This window comes from Numida meleagris, chromosome 1 (assembly GCF_002078875.1).
Source record: "Numida meleagris isolate 19003 breed g44 Domestic line chromosome 1, NumMel1.0, whole genome shotgun sequence".
NCBI classification, from domain to species: domain Eukaryota; kingdom Metazoa; phylum Chordata; class Aves; order Galliformes; family Numididae; genus Numida; species Numida meleagris.
Window position 1 is genome coordinate 131,196,740 of NC_034409.1, and position 22,217 is coordinate 131,218,956.

Consider the following 22,217-nt stretch of genomic DNA (forward strand, 5'->3'; position numbering starts at 1 on the left):
CAGTGCAAGCTGCACTGAGCGACTGCATGAGTCACTGCCTGTGCTAAATCAAATACAAGAGATTTGATTTTCCATTTGGGAGGATTATATAATCATCATTAATTAAGCTTCAATGAGAAAAGCAGGACTGTAACCTGACAAGAAGACTGAGTAGTCCCTGGAGAGGAGGAGAGATGGTCTCTGGGCCACTCAGAAGAGGAGGGCTGAGTTCCATTTCTTTTGGTGAGAAAGGCCTGGTTTCTCACAGAGGAAAAGATTACAGGTTTTTTTTGTTTGTTTGTTTGTTTGTTTTTGGTTGGTTGGTTTGTTTTTGTTGTTGTTGTTTTGTTTTGTTTTGCTTTGTTTCAAATAGGAACACCTTCTAATATTCTGAGCACTTAAATCTCAGACTCACAGGATGGCTGAGGCTGGCAGGGCCCCCTGGGTCCCTCTGGCCCAACCCCTGCACCAGCAGGCCCATCCAGTGCAGGGTGCCCAGGACTACATCCATACCAGGACCATCTCCATTCAATTAATTGAGGCCTTTCCTGTAGCCCAGAGAGCTGAATTCATCAGATATCTGAGGGAACTGAGTGCCACCGCTGCTCCTATTGTCAGCAGTACGTGGCATGGGGCAGACTCTGGCCAGCATCACCAGTGAGTAATGTAGTGGTTCCCAGCCAGTTTCATCTGAGGGTTGAGATGGGAGGAAAGTAATAAAGACAATCCTCCAAAAAGTTGAAGGGAATGTTTATCTTCCAGTATGAAATGTCAAATTAAGTGAGAATAAATTATTTTACAAAGCCGCTTAATAGCTCACTCTGATAAGAAAAGATAAGGGAGGCTGGATTTATCCCCCCTGTGAAAAATTGTTTGTTTATAAACAGAAGATGATCTTTCACGATTGTATAACCAAATATGGGCTTTGGTATTGTATTCCTGAGGTGACATGCTTGTCTAAACACTCCTGAAAGGGGCAAAGCCTGAGATCTGCCTTCCAAATAGCTCACCAAAACTAAAAAGGACCACTGGCATCTTTAAAGGGGCTGATGTGGCCTTGTAGCCAAAAAACCTGAGGTTTTCCTCTTAAGGGAACAGTTAAGTGTTGTGTGGAAAGAGCTCATGATCAAGTAGTATAATTAAATATTATAGTGGGATTTAAAACTGTGCATCTTTGTTCCCAATCATATGGAAAATCAGGAATTATCTAGTTACTGGGTGCTAATAATAGCAGATAGCTCTACTGTTAGCTGATGTGTCTCTTAGAGATAACAATAACCATCAAGGAAATTATTATGCTGGGGAGAAAAAAAATCACTCCCAGAATGATTAACTTAGTCTGAATTCCATTTTGAAGGAAATAAACAGATTTATACAGAAGACACATTGATCTTGAGTCTCCACAAGCATATGCAGAAACATCTGATAACAAGAACAACTCGAAATGAATGTTTTGATGAGAACTGACAGCCACATATTATTATTTACTATGAACAAAGTAGTAGAAGCTGTGGCTACCCACATGCACCGCTTACACCAGGCTCTCTGTGGGCACATTAGCAAAAAAAAATCTAGTCCTAAGCAGTCTGCATAGGGTTCAGATCCACATAGGATGGCAGCACGAGGAGCAGGAGGAAGAAAAAGGAGAGAGCAGATCCAAATGGACAATGATGTACGGAGACCATCATTGTTCACCCAAAGCTACTGAGTGTAGCCTTGCTTGCCATTAGCACTTCAGAGTTCTTCATTACATATATGAATTGCTGAATGTTCTGTTTATCTGTGGTCTAAATTCATTTATATGAAACACTCTTGGTTTTGTGCTGGTCTGTTTGCTTGTGTTTTTTGAAATTGCCATTCAGTTTGTTTGGCAGTCACTAAAACTGGTTCTTTAAACATTAGCATCTACTGGCAAAATAGGAAAGAAGGGTTTCTTCTTTCAAATGACATAAATGAGGAGTTTGCTTTTGCAGAAAGAATATGTTTTAAACATCCTAAGTTAAAATAAGATGACCGAGCAACCGAATGCTGTGCTATTATTAACAGAATAATGTGTCATCTGTTTCTTTTAAGCATGCTTTCATTCATTTCGTGTGGCATGACTTGAATCCCTGAGGGCGAAAATCTTTTTATCTGTGGTAGCTAAGGGCTTTACATATTACTTATTTTTAACATCTTGTCCTTAATGTTCCCGGTCCTTTTATTTTTAAACCCTGTGTACAAGCAAATGAGTTTATTTCTATCTTCTTACATGATATTTGCAGGTCATTTAATACCTCCACTGCAAAAGAATTGTGTTGTAGCTCTAGCAGCAGCTGATAGGTAACCACAAAAATTATTAGAACTCATGCCAAGGAGCATGATCAGCTAACAGATAAACACGAGACAATTGTTCCACCTTTGACTGCTTATTTAGTTTTCTCACACAGCCTTATAATCCCCTATTGGGGGTATGTTATCTAAATCATTTCATTGTGAAACACACATGCCCTCTGTTACCTGGTCCCACCTGGTTACAGCCAGCTCCACATTTTCATCAGACATCTTCTGAGAAAAGCACTCCAAGACTTCTAAGTGTAAATTTCATCGTAGCCTTAGACTTCATCCTATGTAAACTGTTTTTCTGATGTGCTCTCAAAGAGTTCACCATTGAACTTTGTAACTTAAAGACGTGTGTGTTTTTCTTTCCAACGGACATTGTGAGTTATAAAGATTTTTAGAAAGCATGTTCAAAAGATTATGCCAGGAACAGATCTCTTTCTTAAATTACACTTCAAAGGTATCAACAGGTACACAAGGCCAGGTTGGATGGGGCCCTGGGCAGCCTGATCTGGTGGGTGGCAGTCCTGCCCATGTCAGGGAGTTGGAACTGAATGATCTTTAAGGTCCCTTCCAACCCCAGCCATTCTATGATTCTATAAAACAGAAAAGGTTGGAATTTGCTGACCAACTGCAAGAGAAGAGCCAAACAGGCTGTGCAGATTGAGCTATGGAAAGAACAGATATCAACAAAATAAATCAGGCAGAAACTAATCCAGAAACAAGTCACATATATTTGTTACTTTTAGTCATGGTAGTTATTATTTTCAGATTGAGATTTGCATTTCAAGTTGGTGGTTACCTGTCTGCATCATGGAAGCTTTTCATGTTTTAGACTTTGTCAAAGGCAATTGTGTATGGAGATGGCATGGATCAGATGACTTTCAGCCAGGCCAGCTCTACCTCATCTCCTCAGGCTTATTCCCTCACTGACTCAACATTCTCAGTGACAAAATCACAAAAATGCTATGCAGCTATATTATATGGCAATTATTACCCTTTTAGGATTGCATTTACTTCTTGGAAATATAATCCTATTTTGTAAATGTCACATTCAGTGATGTATTCTGCTCTCTTCTGGGAATAGAATGTCTCTGATTCGTGTCCATTTCCATCAAACAGCTTACATCAAAAAAGCCATCTGCTCTCTTTGGCCCAATTTGCTCGTCTTCCAGCAGTTCTCCTGGAATTGGTGTCATTTGCAAGCCCATGGCTTCAATAACTAGGCTAACTTATTATACCTGAACTTTGGAAGCTGAATATGCCTATCTTATTTTTATTTCTTATGTTTTGGGTTCCACTGAACACAGCATAGCCAGCCAGTCAAGAGAAGTGATTCTCTCACTATATTTAGTATTGCTGCAGCCTCACTTTGAATATGGTGTGCAGCTCTGGGCTCTACAATATAAAAAAGAATGGTAAAGTACTTGAAAGCACCCAGAGGAGGGCATCAAAGTTGGTAAAAGGGCTGAAGGCACGTCCTGTGAGGAGAGGCTGAAGGCACTGGGCTGCCCAGTCTGGAGAGAAGGGGGCTGAGAGGTGACCTCACTGCTCTCTGCAGCACCCTGAGGAGAGAAAGCAGAGGGAGGTGCTGGGCTTTGCTCCTGGGAACTGATGGCAGGATGGGAACGGCACAAAGCTGCACCGGGGAAGGGTCAGGCTGGACATAAGGAAACAGTTTCTTAATGTGAGGATGCTCAAACACTGGAATGGGCTTCCTTGAGAAGCACAGGTGCCCTGTGCCTGTCAGTGTTCAAGAGGCATTTGGATTAGGCCCTCAATAACTTCTGGTGAAGTTGTCAGGTTTGACTCAGTGGTCTTTGAAGGTCCCTTCCAACTGAAGCATTCTATTCTATTCTGTTCTATTCTATTCTGTTCTTAGATCCCAACCTACAAATATTTGCTACTGAACTTGGTCATTCTAGAGAGAAATTGGCCCATTGACTTCAATTGGGATGACATACTAGGTAGTAAGCTCTTTTTTACAATGTCCTTAATGTGAGTTTATAGCCATACCATTAATTTTTAAACATTAATTTTTAAACAGGACTGACTTCAGACATTAACGGACTTGCATAAAATAATCTCATCAGAGCAGAACCAATAGCTCTTTGCTCAGGCTCCTCCTGTTTCCGGCAGCTCCTAACTCTTTCTTCTTTTTTTCCACCTCTTGTGCTAATAATCCTGTAGAAGCCCTCTTATATGCACATAACCCCAGGAGCAGAACTGGAATTCATATTCCTTGAAAGTCCCCAGAGCAAGTGTGCTTTGCTGGTGAAAGGAGGAGAATTTTGCCCATATTTTTTATCTTAATATTCAGTCAGCCATGCCCTCAAGACTTAACTGCAAGAGGGCTGCCGTCTCTGTGGATGTTCACATCTGTGCTGCCTTCTCAGATGAGGAATCTTTCTTCTCCCTTTTGGCACAATATATTGTGCACACAGTGGTCTGAGCCAGTTAATCACAGGTGTGAAGTCTCCCCAGAGTACTTACTTTTCTGTCTTAGACCCTGTTATTCTTGTTATCGGCTACGTATTGTTATGCTAAGGTTTTCAATAGTTTTCTGGGTTCCAGAAGCACATGTGATGAATAAGTTGAGACTTCTTCTATCTCTGTGATTTATGCCAGTGAACTAAAGCCCAGTGCAGAAGCATCCCAGAATAAAATTTGCTAGTGAATTCCTCCCCAGACAGATATAAAACCCTTCATTTTCACAGGAACTGACATGCTTATCCCTATGCAGAAGAAATAAATTGTAGAAAACTATTTCATAAAGTTGGATGTGGAAAGGAAAGGGAGCGGATAAAGTTGGATAACAGAAAGGGAGTTCCATATTAGTGTTAATCCCCATTAGCATTAGATTAACTCCAACTAGTGACCTCTGGATGCTGGATGGGACCCTCTTCCTCCAAGGGGGACAATGCAAGTTCACTTCCCACTGCAGCTTAACACACAGTTTTAGTATAGTCCCATGGGAGTGGGATTATCATCTCTAAACAGCTCAAACTTGGATGACGAATTTGCGTTATGTCATTTTAACACGGGATTGTGGGCAAGTGTAAGGCAACACATTCTTTTGGCAATATATCTCTATGGCAGGATGCACTAACAGGCCCACGAAGCAACACAAAAGCCATACAATCATGAGAGACAGATAAAAACACACAAACTGTAGCTGCATCACATCATTTTTCTTTCTGCTCAGTGTTTAGGAGACACCTGCAGACCCACGAGAAATGCCCAGTTCTGGCAGGCAGTGCCATATACAGGGTACTCTTTGCATTTCTTCAACACAAGCAGAAATAGAACAGGAACAAGCATTTCAGCAGCTGAGGATCCCGAGCAGGCTCTGCTCTCTGCTCGCTTGATGAAGCCTTGCCGGCACTGGTCCTCCATGTTTGTCCTCTGACAGCGTGAAGAACTGCCTTCACCACCTCTCCTGCCAATGTCTTCTTCCCTGTCTCATGGGAGTAGTGCACACAGGCTTGCTGCAGCATGTATTTGCATTGTGAGCAGTGAAAAAGAGCAATTGGATGTACAGGGTTTCTTTTCAGAAAGCTGGTTTATGCTCTGTGATAAGGTCAGGCCTTATTTTTATCAGGATTAACCTCTAAGATTCATACTTGAAGTTAAGCTCTGATGCCTTTCTGCCTAACATGACTGACTTGGATTTATATGTATGCATATCAGCTTTAAAAAGCTTCTAGAGCACTTCTGTGAATACAATTAATACTAGTATGCTTCAAGTGTGCAAAATGTGCAGGGAGAACAGATCTGGTATGAGGCATGACTCTGGGTCCCACTTTTTGTCCTGCCCAGTGCCTAACTCCACCTGCAATGGCTTTGATGAGGCTGTTCCCAGGGCTTACAGGACATCACCAGGAAAGCAGATCTGCTTTGTCGCTACCGTTCGTTTGGCAACACCTCAGTTTTTGAAGGTAAGGGCGTATCCTGGATCCCATACTCTCCTGAAGTTATCAAAATGGTAGTGCGCAAAATTCTCAATTTTGCTAATTGAATGGATTACAGCTATCACATTTCATGCACAGAAATCCAGTGAAGAGGATTATCAGGGTGAGTCAGGATCTGCGGAAGTGGTGCCGCTTCTGCCCCGCTCGCACAGGAGCCGTGAACGCTGGTTGCGTGAGGAACAGCAACGTCACTTTGCAGATGTGCTGATGTGTTCTGTTCCTCCAATGGGACAGCGCACAGATGGTTTTCATTTGTGTCCCTCGGTGTCTTCAGGTCACTGCTCCCAGTTTACCTCCTCCTAAATCTACATAGTAAAATGGCTGTTTCTGAAAACAATAGTCAACACAACCTGATGCCTGACACTGTGGTTCCCTAATTAACAAATGTGAGCTGCCGCATCAGATGTCCTGTCCTCAGGGGTTAAGAGGTTAAAAAGCTCATCTGAGACATGGCCTGGATGAAATCATTGCCCCCTGGCATGGCTCCGTCACTGCACAGAGACTCATGGGGCTCTCCTGAGTGATTCACAGCCCTGACAGCACAGAGAGTCCCTGCTGGGTGCAGGAGGACACCTCCCATTAATCTAACCACAGTAGTCATGCTAGCAGCAGAGGCCAGAGCCATGGATCTCTGAGAACACTGAAAGCAATTCCTTCATCGCTGGGTAGCCAGAATCTTAAAACACACACAGAATCAAAGTGTTCTACACATGATGACAAGTGACCCAGGGATAGGGAGACTTCAGCTGCCAAAGCACCCAGGAAATCCTAAATGCTGTTCTCCCCAGGTCACCTGGATGAGTCACATAACCCCTGTCCTGACTCTCTCAAATTGAGGCAGAAGTGTTTATCTGACTGGCTGAGCATGGCAGAATCAGCACTTTGGTTTCACATAACAGTGTTCTCATGTTGCACCTGAGCAACTCCTGAACTGGAGGGTGTATTCTTGGCATTAGCATGGATCTAGGCATAAACTGGAGAGGGGTTGAGAGGAATTGAAGCTATGCATGAAGCCTTTTGTCATTGTGCAGCCAGCAACTTTAATCACTTTCTTGAGCATTAGTAAGTATAAAAGGAATGCTTGATGACAGCACACCTCAGCTTCTCCTCTTAGAGAGGGTTGGTGGCCCAAAAGACTTCTGTCCCTGAGCGCAACAGCGGAGAGAGGAGTGGTGGAGGAGATCATGGGAAGGCCTTGCTGAGCCCTCAACCCAGTGGGACACAGTACCAGGAAGTGGGGGGATGTCAGGGGACAGCAGCCAGGCTGTCCTGAACAGCACCAATGGAGACCCTCCTGCGGGAGAAACTTTCACTCCCAGTATCATCCCATACCTTTGTGCCTGAAGCCAGGAAGAGCCTTGTTTCCCGCTCAGAAATGGGGGACAAATGCCCACCAGAGGCAACATCTAGTGGGAGCTTGGGGGGAGTGGTGAAGATGCTGACATCTCCATGTGTGCTGGGTGGGGTGGGAGGAACTGGGGTCAGATATGACCCCAATGAGGGGAAAAGGACCAGCAGCACAGAAATGAGTGTGATAGATTGCTCTTTGGAACTAGCAGGAAGCATATGAATCTTTTCTGTACTGTGTATTTATAGCTTACAAATCTAGATGAAGTAGAGGTGCGAAGCTGCAACTCTCAGTAAGTTGGTTTTCTTCACCATACAGGAGATGTGCATCGTGGAAGAGCCTTTAGAGGAATTCACGTCAAGACACAGTCTGGAATGGAAATTTTTATTCCTGGATCACAGGTGGGTGACAAGAAGAGCGATCCTGACTGCGTTTTGTGTTTGTTTACTGCTATTTTCCTAAGCACAATTCTCTCAAACAGTGTTACGTTTCACATCTAACTCACGTGAATGGGATGATTACCACTAACATTTCCACGAAAGCTATCGTTTGCTATTCTACCCTGCATTTATTTCTATCTGTTTTCTAAAACAAACCGCACTGTTTCTCAGGTTGAATTTGTGATTAGCTTGTTCTTGTTTGTTTCAAAAATATCAATGGACCGAAGCATGTCCCGCAGCAAAAATATACAATTTTTATACAACTGTGGAAACAATTACCTCAAAATCCAGCCCATGTTTGCATATGAAGTTCCCGCTGAGTTATGACTCCTGTACCACAGGTCCTCACGTAAAGGCCCCTTAGAAACCAAGCTGCTTTCCACAAGCATTTTTTCCCTGAAAAGAAGGGGTTGTCACAGGCCTTGTGCCAGGGCTTTTGGCATATCCCTGTCAACATGCAGAACTACTGTTTGTTTTGTGGTTGTATGGGTTTCAATTCTGTTGTGCCCAAATGCAGAGCACCGCCGATCATAGGATACTTGCCTTTTGAAGTGCTGGGTACTTCTGGCTACGACTATTACCATATAGATGACCTAGAGCTGCTTGCAAGGTGCCATGAACACTGTAAGTATCGCATAGCCCAAGTTTCTGTGAATTAAGCAGGATTTTTCAGTAACATATGGTTTCTGTTAAGGTGGATGTAAACTCAGACGGGGAGGTTCTGACCTCATGGCTGTATGCCTTAGTGGAGTTATTGCAGACTGGGTTCATCATTGCTGATCAGCTGTGATTGAGGCCAATTCCTCTAGCTCTGAGGAGAGCACTTTCACCTTTTCTATTCCAAGAAGCAGTCAGTGAGACTCACTGAATGGAAAAAATATGCCAGATTTGACTCCCGCTTTATTAGTCAAAAATATACAGGAATAGTTCAAGCGGTCTCTGAGATCGTATTTTGTAAAATTCTTGCAACTGCTTACCATAATGCTGCTCACCATGTATTTGGCATTACCTGTGATTATTTAAACATAATCTACTAAGATTTAAGTGGAAAGCTCTTTTACGAAGTGAAGAAAAGGAGGCAATCTTTTTCAAATATTTGATTATAGATCTGAGTGGAACATCTCAGTCTTACTGCCTCTGGGCAGCCTGAAAATATCCAGCCAAAATTAGTTTTTAGAAGTTGACATTAAAATATAGAAAGGTTAAATATATGCATGTTTGGGATCCCCTTGAAGCCCTTGGAACAAAAGCAGAGATTAATTTTGTCCTTGAATCTTTGAAGCCTGTAGTACACCACAGTTTACTACCCTTCGAATTTTTGTCTATCTGTGAACTTTCTTTCAGTTTCAAATGATTTTTGTGTTTGCACAATGTTATCTCCTGTACTCACTTCATTCTGTACAGTCACTAACATCCATCTGTACAGAAAACTCATCTCCTCAAGCATTTTTATCCCGTACTTTTCTGCTAGAGGTCTTCAGATGATCACTGCTAGAAACTAATCCCAGATGCCTCATTAGGGAGTATGTGATCAGCACATAAGCCATGGAGAGATTTATGTTTAAGCTGTAGCAGACATTAATGTGTTAGTGTCTATTAGTGTTAAAGCTAATTGTACTGCTAAAGAATGTGCTGTTCAAATTGCCAGAAGAAGGTACTCAAAAGATGCGTAGGAGTCAATGGGTCCTGGACACCTTTGTCCCACTTCTCAGCTTTCATGACCTTTTCACATTGGTGACTGTGCTACTAGCTGTGTCTACTTTCTCCTGACAGTGATGCAGTTTGGCAAGGGGAAGTCGTGCTGCTATCGGTTTCTGACCAAAGGACAGCAGTGGATCTGGCTCCAGACCCATTACTATATCACATACCACCAGTGGAACTCCAAGCCAGAGTTCATTGTATGCACACACATGGTGGTAAGGTATGGAAAAGCCTGTCAAACAGTGGGACAGAAAGGAGAGTAAGATATGGGCATCCTCACAACTGCAAACGTTTGCTCTTAGAAACATGATCTGTCTTCTGTGTAACAAAAATGAAGCCTGAGCTCTCTGAATGAAACATGTTCATTGCAGAAAAAAACAATTGGACTAAGCTTTACTTTATGCTATGCTTCATTTGTCGTCCCTGAGCTTAGGAGTAGAGTAACTGTTGTAACTGTTGCGTTTTTCCATTTCCTGCAAAATTAGGGTATAGACAGGTTTCTCGACTATTCCATTCCTTAAATCCTTATGTGTTGGTTTTTTTTTAAGAGATATGTGAGAGCTTTTCTGTGAAGTTACAGAGTAGCTTTAGGATGTGAACTTGACCTCACCTCTCTAATCCACTTCTTGACTTCAAGAAGATAGATAAAGAAATGAAAATTAAAACATAGTCTCTCAAATGTTATGCAGTTTCATTTGACACAAGTGATTTTTTAAAGTGTTCATTTAACCTGTAAAATTTTACAGTAATTCGTTTCTCTCTTTGCTTGAAGCATATTTTTTGACCACATTGTGATCCACAGAACTGTATTTTACATTCAGTTATGCAGATGTACGGGTGGAGAGGAGACAGGAGATGGGCTTGGAAGAAGTGTCCTCAGAGGTTGTGTCCTCAGCACTAAAGGTACAATGAGAAAAGTTTTTTTCATGAATACATGTAGGAATCACAACTTTTTCATATGATAACATCACTGAAGACTTCAGCACTGTCTTTCTGGGTGGGTTCCATAACAAGTTCAGAATTCACTGCTCACTTGAATAATTTTAAATTAAATCGGATAAGTTCATTAAAGCTCACCTCAGCTACAGCTCATTGGATCCACATTAATAGGTGCTACTGGGAAGGGACATTGACACTGAAGCCCAGGTCTTCTGTTGGCCTCCCCAGGATTAGTTCTGCTCAACTCATATAGACCAGACAAAGAACTGGGTCTGCAAGTTTTGGTAGATGCATTTTGAAATGTTTTTCTCCTGACAGATGCCATAGCTATTCTCTTTTTTGTTTGTTTTAGGACAGTGGCTCCAGCTTGGATCCTGAACAGCACTTTAATGCACTTGATATTGGTGCCTCAATCCTCAGTGCTAGCCGGACACCCTCGGTGTCATCCAGGAGCTCACCAAAATCTTCCCACACACCGAAGTCTGACCCAGCATGTGAGTGGCATTCCTGGGTTGCTGCATTATTTACATTTAGCCACGTTATAGAATACGTGTCTATATACCACAGCTGCTAATGTAATAGTTATTGAGGAGGTATTGATGATACATGTGTTTCATTGACAGTGAAGTGCAATGGTAACATACAAGAAGGAAGATCTAGTGCAACCATCCATACACTGGAAAATGGGTAGCAGGACTATCCATGACACCTGCTATTTAGATCTGTTATGAAAATAAGGACTTGGGTCCTCAGATTTGAGGATGCCTGTCTGAGCAATGCAAGGCCTCTCCTGACTTACTTGAGTAATAGCAGCCTGAGGCGAGAACTCTTCTGGCCAAGATTCAGGATGCTCCAGCCATGTCTTGGGTACACCTTATGTGCTGTTTCTGCTTCTTGGCCTGGAAGAAAAGCCAATGAGCTAAATTTAGTTATTCAGTCCATACAAAGGGAGCTTTTGGGTCCTTTTGTTCTACTCATTGGAGCATAGAGCCATAATCTGTCTCTGACTTTTGTCTTTGCCCAGACCTTCCTTATCAGTTTAATTCTACTGCCACTGAATTCAACAAGAACAGCCTCGGCTCCAGCTGGAATTCACCCAGGCCATAATCGCTTTTAGCCATGTCTCATAATCTTGAATTCCAGTGGCAATGATTTGCAGTTTGTGAGAACTCACCAGCATTTTTCTTGCAGCTACACCAACAAAGCTGACTGCAGAGGCAAGCACTCCCTTGCAAAGAACATCCAGCACGCAGCAGGACTTATCTGCGCACAGGCTCGGCCAGCCTACTGCTCTGCAGGTAACTTCCAGAGAGCCATAGGGATGGGCAGAAGGCAGAAGGCAAGTGCCGCGTACGCAGCTTAGCAAATCCAAACAACTTGCACAAATGCCAGGGCATTAGAAGAAACATGGAATTTAAAGGAGCCAAACTTATAAATAAAGTTTTGCTTTGTTTGTTTTGCTTTGTTTTTAACCTAGGCTTCCTTGCCTTCTCAACCTTCATGTGAGCTTCTCCCACAGCAGTTGCTGCCTCAAGCAACTTTGCAAAGTCAGCCTGCACCACTGGCACAGGTTAGTTGGGGGGTGGGAAGTGGAATAGGTCACTTGCCTCTCTCCTGATGCTTTCTCCCTTCATCTAATAAATAAATTCATTATGAGAGTCCAGGTCCTTGAGGTTTTTTAGACAATCTTTTTAGTAGCTAAAATCAAAAATCCATCAGCTCTCAAACTCTTAAAATGTTGTGGGAAAGTAATCTGAACTGTGCATATAGGGTCACACATTTACTTCTCAGGATGACAAAAAGCAGAGATGGGAAATCAGTTTTCAGCTTTGCTTCTATGGAATCACATCCCTTCAAAATCAAGGTCACAATGAGAACTAAAAAAATAAAAGCTAACAAAGGCCCTCCTAAAACACCTGTTTGGCTGCACCAAGGCAGAACCAGCCAGCAGTAAAGAGGGCACACTAAGAGCACAGCAGCACCCGTTTTGTGAGTATGCCAGCAACAGCAGGACATATTCCACACTGACAAATTCCTCCACTTAAATCTTTTAGCCTGTATCTCACGTGTGGGTGACAGCCCAGAAAGTCATCTCAGCATCTCATTTGGCTGGGTTGATGGTTGACGATTGGACTAGATGATCTTAGTGATCTTTTCCAACCTCAATGATTCTATCACTCTGTGATTTGCAGTAGATTTTGAAGGAGCAAATTGGAGCACCGTGTTACCATCTCATTGTTTGCGCCCTGTGGTTGTGTTGTGTTGAGTGTCCCATCACCATCTGATTTCAGAAATGACAGAGTCCCGGACCTAAGCTGCTGCTGCCATTTGTACACTGTATTCCCTCGCAAGATCTCAGTGCTTCTTCCAGTAGCATATAAAACATAATAAGTCCTGAGCATCTCTGCTTTAAAATAACAAATTCTCATTTATCTTTTGTGTTTAATATTCTTTTCACGGTTCCACACCAGCATGCAGTGAAGAAACAGCATATCAATTATCTGCTCTGAGCAGTCATTTTCTTTCACAGATACTCCTCTCCTTTATTCATTAATGCACTTCCAAACATCAATTAGATTATTTATTGTAACCCTGTGCATGTTCTGCATGAGTTTTTTTTCTGCTTTCCTTCCTTCTATCCTGCAGCCCTTGCTGGAGGGATGCTTTCTGGTTGCTAACCAAAGGCCCTGCCGCCTCCCTGTCCCAGCACAACTCTTTTTGGTGCTCCAGCTCCATCTTCACCACCAGACCATGGTGCCATTCTGTTGCATGGCCACAGGTGCAGCCCCTTGGCAATTTCTAAACTGGGGGAAGCAAACCTTGCCTATTGAATGAACCCTAATGCACAGCACTAGGTGCTGCCTGAATGTAAATGGTTCGCCTTCAACCAAGCGCTCCCTATTAGAATATTTGTTTGTTTGTCTCCCTCATTGTAATAAATTAAATCCCCTACAACACAGCGGATGCTGATGACTGAATAATAATCAGCACTAATAATTCCATTTGGGATTGCGCAGGTGTTGTTTGGTAGCAGCAGGAATGAACGAGTTGTTCCGTGAGCCTCAGAGCCAATGAAACCTGGCTTGCAGGGACTGTGCCCTGCAGGGCTGTGCAGTAGGGGGTCCTCCTCCCCATTGCTCGGCCAGAGCTCACTTGGCATCATGGCAACGCAGTGCTGTTGAGGCTCTCACAACTCTGTTGCACGTCTCCAGCATTGGGCAGAAGGCTTAGATGTACGAAGGCAGAAGGAACTGAAAGGTTCATTTTGTTAGGAAACCAAGCAAAAAAGTAAACAGGGTCTCTTGTCTTGATCCAGCTACTATTTTAATGAAACTTGCAGGAACAGAATGTCTTTGAGGCATCTGTCCTTCTGCTCATCTCACTGCGAATGGGGGAACACCCCAACAGGCATGGGTCTGTAGGGATCTTTTCCCCCCGTGATTAAACTGTGATCTTCTGCAGTTATAGATATCTCACAGGTTAAGTCTATCATGTTTGGCTGTATCTGGAATGCTGGAAAGCTAGTACAGTCACCTGTACCATGCACTTTTCAACTTTATCTGATGCTAATGGCAAAGTTAAAGCTGTGCAGGGCTTTGCTGTGGAACATTTTGAGTTAAGTTCTTTTAATGTATCATATAATTACAGATTTCTTCCTTAATTAGCAGAGCAGCTGATGATCTTGAGATAAATACTTTGTGGTGCAGGTCAATTGCTTTTAGTTTCTCACTGTACAAAAACAATAAAATCTTTGTAGTCACAGGGATCACTGCAAGAGCTATCAACAAACTTTGGTCGTAGAGTAGGAAAAAGCAAAAAAAAGAGTTTCTTGTCCTTTTCCTTGGCAGCTCTCATCTGGTAGACCAGCTGATTGCTGTTGCTGTTAAGTGGGAGACAAAAAGACAATACTAAACAAATATGTTACATATAAAAGATGCTGAATAAAGTAATGGCCTAATGATTTTAAATCAACAGCAATACATTTTTGTGCGCAACTTTGCAAAGCAAATTCAAATTAAAACTAAGAACTGGGAACATAAATCATTTCTTTTTTGGGGTATAAAAAATGATTATAAAATTGCATCTTACAGAATTTCTTACATTCATTGATTGGAAGGAAATCAGGTTCCTTTCCCGAAGCGTGAACTCTTCAAGGAGTCCACATGTTAATGAAAAGTTTGCCACCAGCAAGTCAGGCTGTCCAAATAAAACTTTGGCTAAAGTTGTTTTTAGTTCCATTCTGATGAAGACCCTTTCAATGATTTTAGAATAGCCCTCAGTAAGAGAGTTGAGTTAATACAGAGAAAATTAGGTTGCAAAACCTAGCTTTTTACAAAGCCCTTCTGTACATCAAGGCAGGAATTGGCTGTGCTTAACCTAGTCAAGTCTCTGCTACAAAGCGTAATTCCACCCCTGAAATTAGGGTGCCCAGAACTCTTCCAAAACACAGAGCAGGGCTCAAGCAAGCAGAGCGGACAGCTCCTTGGAGCCACCTATTTGTTCCCAAACATCAGCAGTTTCCACTCATCCATTTCTCAGGTCAGTGCTTTGTATATGGAGTAGGGAAGGAGCAAGAACCAGCTCCGAGTTCTCCCCTTTAACATCAATTAGAACAAACACCAACTTCCCACAGGGAGTTTCAACAGTGTTTTTCTGCTCTGGGAGTGGACAGGGCTGTAGGTGACAGTGCTGGTGTTAAAAGGCACAAGCACTGCAGAGAGCAACCCAGAGGCAACGTGTTTGCATTACCTCCTCGGTAGGCCTTGCACGCTGTGAGTGCTCACAGATGTCTCAGCCATCAGACTGGGCTCTGGTTAGCTGCCAAGCATCTGCATGTGGCACCTTGGTGGCCCTCCTGCCCCCCGCCAGGGCTGGCCACCACACTGGCCTTACACATGAGGAGACTTTGGCGGGTGATCTCCCGAGCTGGGCTGGAAATGTAAAGAAACCCAGTGAAGTTCTCTTCCTTTCTCACCCAGAAGACACGTACATGGAGTTTTCAGCTGTTTGTTGGAGGGAATGTGAAGATTTTAGATTTCTCTAAGTACCCAGAAATTTCATTAATCTGTACAGTGTTGCTATTACCACAGAGCTCCTTAATTCCCTTCTTGTTACCATTTTTGTTTTGCTATGAAAAGAGCGAAAGCTAGAAATGGTGGAAGCAAGCGCAGCTTCACCTACCAGCATTTCACCAGCACAGAGCTACAAAAACAGCCATGGGAACAGTGCACCATCTTCAAGGCCAGCAAGTCGTAGCAAAATGCCTTCTTTCTTTTCCTCCTTTCTTTTGTCTGGATGCTCCCAGCACTGCATCTTTCCAAAGATATCTTGGATTTTTGGATGCCCTGATAACAGATCACTGATTTTTTTGAAGCCATAACACTGTGGTTTTTTCTCAAAGTGTGTTTTTTACTTCTGGAATATGAGCTCATGCAAAGCAACGATTCCAAAGCCAATTAAAGTAATAATGAACGTTGGTGGACATTGAGTTGTATCTGTGAACACCAAATAAAATGGGGAATTTATGGTCATGTTGGTCCCCTCTGTGCTGATGGAGTGATTCCACTTGGCGCGAGGCACTGCTGCTATGGAGGCTGCACTTTCTTCTTGACCCTCATTAGTGATCTCCATTCTACATTATTATTTAGAATAGCCTTTCTCCCACTGAGCTGAGCTATTCATTTTACCTCACGTATAAAAATAGCTTAATGAGTATTTCTCGCAGCTTGGCCACTACTCAGCTGCAGAAATCTAGAAAGTGTTTACTGTGGTGAGCCGTGGCATGATCATAGAGTAAGTAATCAGCAGAGTAAACCATTGCACTGCTGCTATCTCTGCGTGGAAAAAGGGAAGTGTTGGTAAAACACATTTGGAATATACAGCTGTGCTGTGGCAAGGGCTCCAAACTACAAGCCAGTGATAAAAATGCACTCATTTGCCATCCAGTTAAGATGCTCTTGATATTCTAAAGCAGCATACTCTCAAAAACAGGCATTCTGATAATTCCCTAACAGAACAGGGTCAGTTGTAAGTAGATCACTGTAAGTGAAGCAATTTAATATATGGGCGTAAAATTGAAAATAGAAAAGATTTATCTCTGCCTGGATGGTAGTATATTACAAACACATACTTTAGTCCTTTGATTGTGCTTTGCAGTTAAGAAACCAACAACTTCTTGCAGAATAATGTTGCATGGAGGCCTGTTTTCTTTGTAAAGATTCATTTTTTCCCCTTCTTTCCAGTTCTCAGCCCAGTTTAGCATGTTCCAGACCATCAAGGACCAGCTGGAGCAGCGAACGCGGATCCTGCAGGCCAACATCCGCTGGCAGCAGGAGGAGCTCCAGAAGATCCAGGAGCAGCTCTGCCTGGTCCAGGATTCCAGCGTGCAGGTGCGTTGCTGCTGGGAGGGCAAAGCATCCTCCCATGAAGCACTTGATAGGGCTGGTGACTTAAAATTAGCCGCAGGGTCTAGGTGCATGGGTGTCCAACTTTTTCGCTTGCCTGGGCTGCACTGAGTAAAGAGGAATTGTCCTGGGCCACATACACTTAGGATGCCCCAGAAGTAATGCCTCCTATTTTCTTTTTCCGTGGCAAATACAACCCAAAGAGCACAATAACTATTTGATAGAGCAAATTCTCAGCTACAAAACACTATTTTTCACCATAGTCACTACCACTAGTTACACATTTTCACCAGCCATGAAGAAGAACTCCTAAAAATCTGCATCAAAGGAGGTGACCCACTGTTCCACAGCTGCTATGATGGCATTGTTTTTGAGATGGACCACCCACCACCTCACTGTGCTCAGACCCACTGTTTTGTCTCCAGAAATGTTCAGCAAGCTTTGATGAATGTCAGTGGATGCCATTGTTTTCTGCATAGAGGAATTCAAAGGCACACCTTTGTTTCATCCTCACTGTCAGATGCCATTGTGTCAGACCGCCCCTCTGCTGCCATCTGTCACACGGCAACAACATGTAATGGAATATTGGTGGGAAGGTCCAATCTCTGCTGCCATACCACCAACATCTGCCTCTGACGTCATGGGCCAACATCATGAAATAGGAGGCATTACTTTTGGAGCAGACCTCCTAAAATATATAATATAGTTAATGTATATAAGTAACAAAGCTTATTTCATTTTTTAATTTTATTTTTTATTAAAACATAAAAAAAGAGAACAACAAAAACATAAAACTAGTTGGCTATTTGACCCTGTTTTTGTGAAACCAGTGCATCAGTTTGGTTGGATGGCAGTGGCTGCAGTTCATAGTGAGTTCTCAAGGTGTTTGTCAGAGTCTTCTGATGAAATTTTACTCTTCCTGTGCTTCATCCTTGAAAACAGTTGTTCACAAATGTGTGTCCTGCCAAAAAGCAGTGATAAAGCATGAATAAGGTGTGATTGTGAAGCGAGGGATATTTCTGCTAAAATGGGGCTTGTAAAAGTCCAGTAGAGAGACATGATCAGATTTTTGAGTTCAATATCCGATTGCAACTCTATACATTCCACTTGAAAGTGTTAAGGTAATGTATTTGTGCTGACTGAAAATGGAGTCGCAAATGAACCAAAACATTGATGAGTTTTTTTGCAATCTTGAAACCTGCTCTCAAATTCATTTATCACAATGGAAAGCACAGCTGCACATTTTTTGCTGTTCGCAAGACTGTGTGCAGCCAATGTATCAAAATCCATAACATTATTTGCCATCACTTGAGTTAGCACTGCACTGCACCCCATGCCCTGGTTTCAGCTCAGACATGGTTAGTAGCACACACTTTGGTCCTTGCTGAGTGATGGTTGTGCCCTCGAGCAGGAAGAGCCACTGCCTTTATAGTGAGGGGCAGGGAGGCTAGGGGGTGAGCCACACTGCGAGCTGTGCCAGGCCGCATGCAGCCCGTGGGCCATGGGTTGGACATGCTGCAGCTATGGCATGTGGACATGAGAAAGCCAGCTCATCTGAATGAGGATGTTGGCCTCTGAAAGCCTCTCGAGTAGTCTACGTGAGGAAAGATTAAGAGCTCTCTGGAAGAAGAGAAGAACGAAATAGCTCAGCTGTAGTGGTGGGGAGGAGAATTTGGGTCATTTACACTAATGTTTTAATACTTTATCTATTGAGTCTTCTGAGTGAGCAGCTGTGACGGAAACATGTTCACATTCATGCCCAGCACTGGCTGTATCTCTCCAGTTCATTAGGTTCCATCAATCCATTGCGTGTTTCGTGGGGACATCACAGATGCTCAGTACCATGTCTGTCCCTCCCTTAGCCACCAGCCCTCCTTCAGGCACTCCCCAAGTGCTCATCTATTTCAGATCACTCATTCCCTGTTTTCCTGACCCTACCCCAGCTGGGACACAGAGTACAAGAGATGAATTCTCTTGTCACATTAAAACCTCTAAAACTTCTGCTGCTGTTCATTCCTTTGCATTTGTCACTGGACCAGCTCAAGCCTTTAGGGTGAAACTGGTTGGGGCTGCTGTCCTTGTGTCTTTGATTCCTTCTGCACAGAGCTGGTACAATGTCTGCTTTGATCTACCCCTGATCCCTACTGCACCAGCAAGTTCAGTTCAGTACATCTCAGGTTTCTTTTAATGACAAATGTAAGAAATCATCCACATTTATGGAAGTTTCCTAAAAGCAGGTTGATTACTGCTCTGTTCCTTATTATGTAACTATAAACACCAGGTTAAATGACCCTTGCTAGAAATGTTGCACTGGGGACCCACTGTGAGCATTGTACTAACAAGATTTTTGGAAGACAAGCTCTGCCACAGAAATTAAAGTCTCAAAGAACATTTTAAGCATGGGATAAAAACATGGGACTTGCTGAAGCCAATGGGAAATTTGCTTCTGACTTGCACGGAAATAGAATCTCACCTCTCATCAGCACCTGTGAAATGCATTTTCATATATTAAAACCACTTAGGATTTTATGTTTAGGCAATTAAGGGATTGCTGAAGACAAATTTGAAATTGTGCCACCTGAATACTGCATGTGCATTGCTGAAAGGCAGCACAGGAGTAGTGGGTCCCAGAACCAGGGCTTCCTGTTCCTGGTCGCATATAAACATACAGGCAGACCAGGTTTAATTTCAGTGTGTTTTCTCTATTGGTTCTGCAGTGACTTTGACTAAGAGGAAGGAGAAGTCTCTCTGCAATTAGCTGCCCAGAATATTCAGAATCATGGCATGTATCTGAAAGCTATTATTGTTATTATGAATATCAAGAGACATGATATTCGCACTTCTTCTCTTTTTAATTGGGCAAAAAACATTACTCTCCCTCTGTGAAGTCTTCAATATTTATATACCCTGATCCTTTTTTCCCCTTTTTTACATAATTCAGGCAAAAATAGAAAATGAGAGCACCTTCTTATACGCAGGAAAGGGATTTCATTTTTGTATAGCTGGATGGGGAGGGTCCTCCTGCTCTGGGATCTGAGTGCCTCTCGGTCCCCCCAGATCAATCTCACAAGGCAACGAGCTATGAGCGGTCACACTTTTACTTCTCCTGCTTTCTCTAGATTGAAAAAAAAAGAAATAAATTACCGTGCCATTACAAGGATGGAGTGGGACTGGGGATTAGCTTTGTCATACTTGGCTAGGGGCAATTTAAAATAAAGCCTCACGTTTTCACTTGTAGCACTTTTGTGACTCGCAGGAGGTTGGGAATAAACTGTGGAATAGGAAATCTAACCGCGTGCTCTGCTAAACAGATTTCATCGCTGAGGGAGCCGCGTGGCTGCAGACATCGACCCGTGTCTATTATCAAGGCTACAAAGCATAGAAGCAAACAGAAGAGCCTTACTGTTGAGCACATTTCTGGTCTTTTTAATATTCCATGGAGAGAATGGAGCTGTGCTGGTTGTGAGCGTGGGGGAGTGCCACGGGCCGGACACAAAGGGGGAAGTGTTCCCCAGTTTTCCCTTGTTAGCTCCTTTATTAGCATATCATCCCAAAGTGTACAGGTAGCACTGTGGAGAATTAAGCCCAATTTCCATTTCCTTCAGAGGTCTTCAAAAGTGTAGTGCAGCACTCCACCAAGAAGCACTTTCCCAACCAGACAGATGTCGAGCTCAGTGGTCTGCATTTGTAACTGTTTCCAAGAGCATCGTGAAATGAAAGACGAAACTAGCAGGAGGGCTGTGGGCTCTGAACGAAGTGCTCAAAACCACATTAAGTCCCTGGTACTGCTCTCCGGACCAACAAAAGCATTAAGGGCGGCAGCAGCAGGAGTAACCTCAGAAGTCTGAAGGAAGCTGTGTCTGTGCCAGATTTCAACAGTCTGGCTAATGAATTGTGGATGGAGAGGAAGGCAGAAAGAAGAGCTGAGCCTGAGCAGCTTGCAAGAAGTGCAAATGAGAGCAACCACATCCACCCATAATTTGCAAGCCAATCTCCCTTCAAAGTCAGTGAATCTCAGATTCCCAGTGCTGCACCTCTCTCCTCTGCAGGTATTTTACTTAGGGAGTCCTGATTTCTGTAACGAAGAGCTGTCATCACCCGATTATCCAAGCAGCAAAGAGTCAAAGAGCCATCTCCCTCACATCTTGCCAGCACGGCTCTCCCATTAGCTGCAGAGACCATCTATCTCGCAACGAGTGTCAGAGGGACCCTTCCCTCCCTTGCAGCTTTGCTGTGTATGTTAACAAGCTGGCCAATTAAAAAATGTTTGTAAGATGCTTCTCCGGTCTTGCAGTCCACAAAATCAGCCACGAGACATCATTATTGGCAGTGCAGTTATGGGGCTGCTGATTTGTTTGGATTTGCTCCAACTGGAAAAGATTTCTTTCTTTATTATGGGGTTTCTGTTGCTATTTAAAGCTGTAGCGTTTCAGAGTAATTCAGGCAGGACTATCACAAGAGATACATTATGAAAAAACTGTTTTGTACAAATGAAGTACATTTTTGCTTTCAGGCTTAACTTGCAGGTAGCAGCTCTCTTCTTCGATCCTCTCTCAAGTTAAGTCTTGTTTTGATGAGGCATCTTGAGTCTTCCAGTTCTGCAGGGACACAGGTTAAATGACACCATTGCTTCCTGCCCTCAGCTTGTTTTTTCCAGGACATTTATGTTCAGTCAGTAACAATGCTGCTTTGTCCATTTTAACGCAACGGAAAGCGTCCCTCGGTATGAAACACTCACAGGCCTCTCAGGGTATGAACACATGAAAAAAAGGAATTAGTTTACTGCGATAAACTTGGTTGTAAATTCATAGCGTGCTAGCTGCCAACTGCACACATTCCTACCCAGTGGCACACTCTGGTAATTGCAAAGTAGGTTACTCTGCTTCCTGTCAAGGATAAGCTACTTAGCCTTTGCCTTGAAGTAAGGCAGGCACACAGGCAGTTCACTGCAGAGTAAGTCATCTGCTGCAAGTTCCACCCTGTCCAACATTTGCATTGATGGATACTGAGTTCGCATTGGATGGACTTAATATTTCACCGGCACTGTACGCCATGTACAGGAAGGACACATAAGATGTTGCTCCTTAAGGTCATATCTTGTGCCAATATCGTCAGG

The 22,217-nt window shown here is 43.1% G+C and overlaps 1 protein-coding gene across 7 annotated transcripts in view; it reads left to right on the top strand.

The window, feature by feature from the left end:
• NPAS2 (neuronal PAS domain protein 2) overlaps nt 1-22,217 on the top strand; it is a 99,535-nt gene that overhangs the window by 68,711 nt on the left and 8,607 nt on the right. For 6 of the 7 annotated variants that reach the window (XM_021413348.1, XM_021413358.1, XM_021413338.1 and 3 more), the window contains 9 exons: nt 6,118-6,236; nt 7,936-8,018; nt 8,575-8,681; nt 9,831-9,978; nt 10,580-10,661; nt 11,050-11,191; nt 11,889-11,995; nt 12,175-12,267; nt 16,940-17,086. In XM_021413348.1, the coding sequence (XP_021269023.1) occupies nt 6,118-6,236; nt 7,936-8,018; nt 8,575-8,681; nt 9,831-9,978; nt 10,580-10,661; nt 11,050-11,191; nt 11,889-11,995; nt 12,175-12,267; nt 16,940-17,086 (1,028 nt within the window). The remainder of the gene's footprint in view (nt 1-6,117; nt 6,237-7,935; nt 8,019-8,574; nt 8,682-9,830; nt 9,979-10,579; nt 10,662-11,049; nt 11,192-11,888; nt 11,996-12,174; nt 12,268-16,939; nt 17,087-22,217) is intronic. The other variant, XM_021413363.1, reaches the window with a different exon arrangement.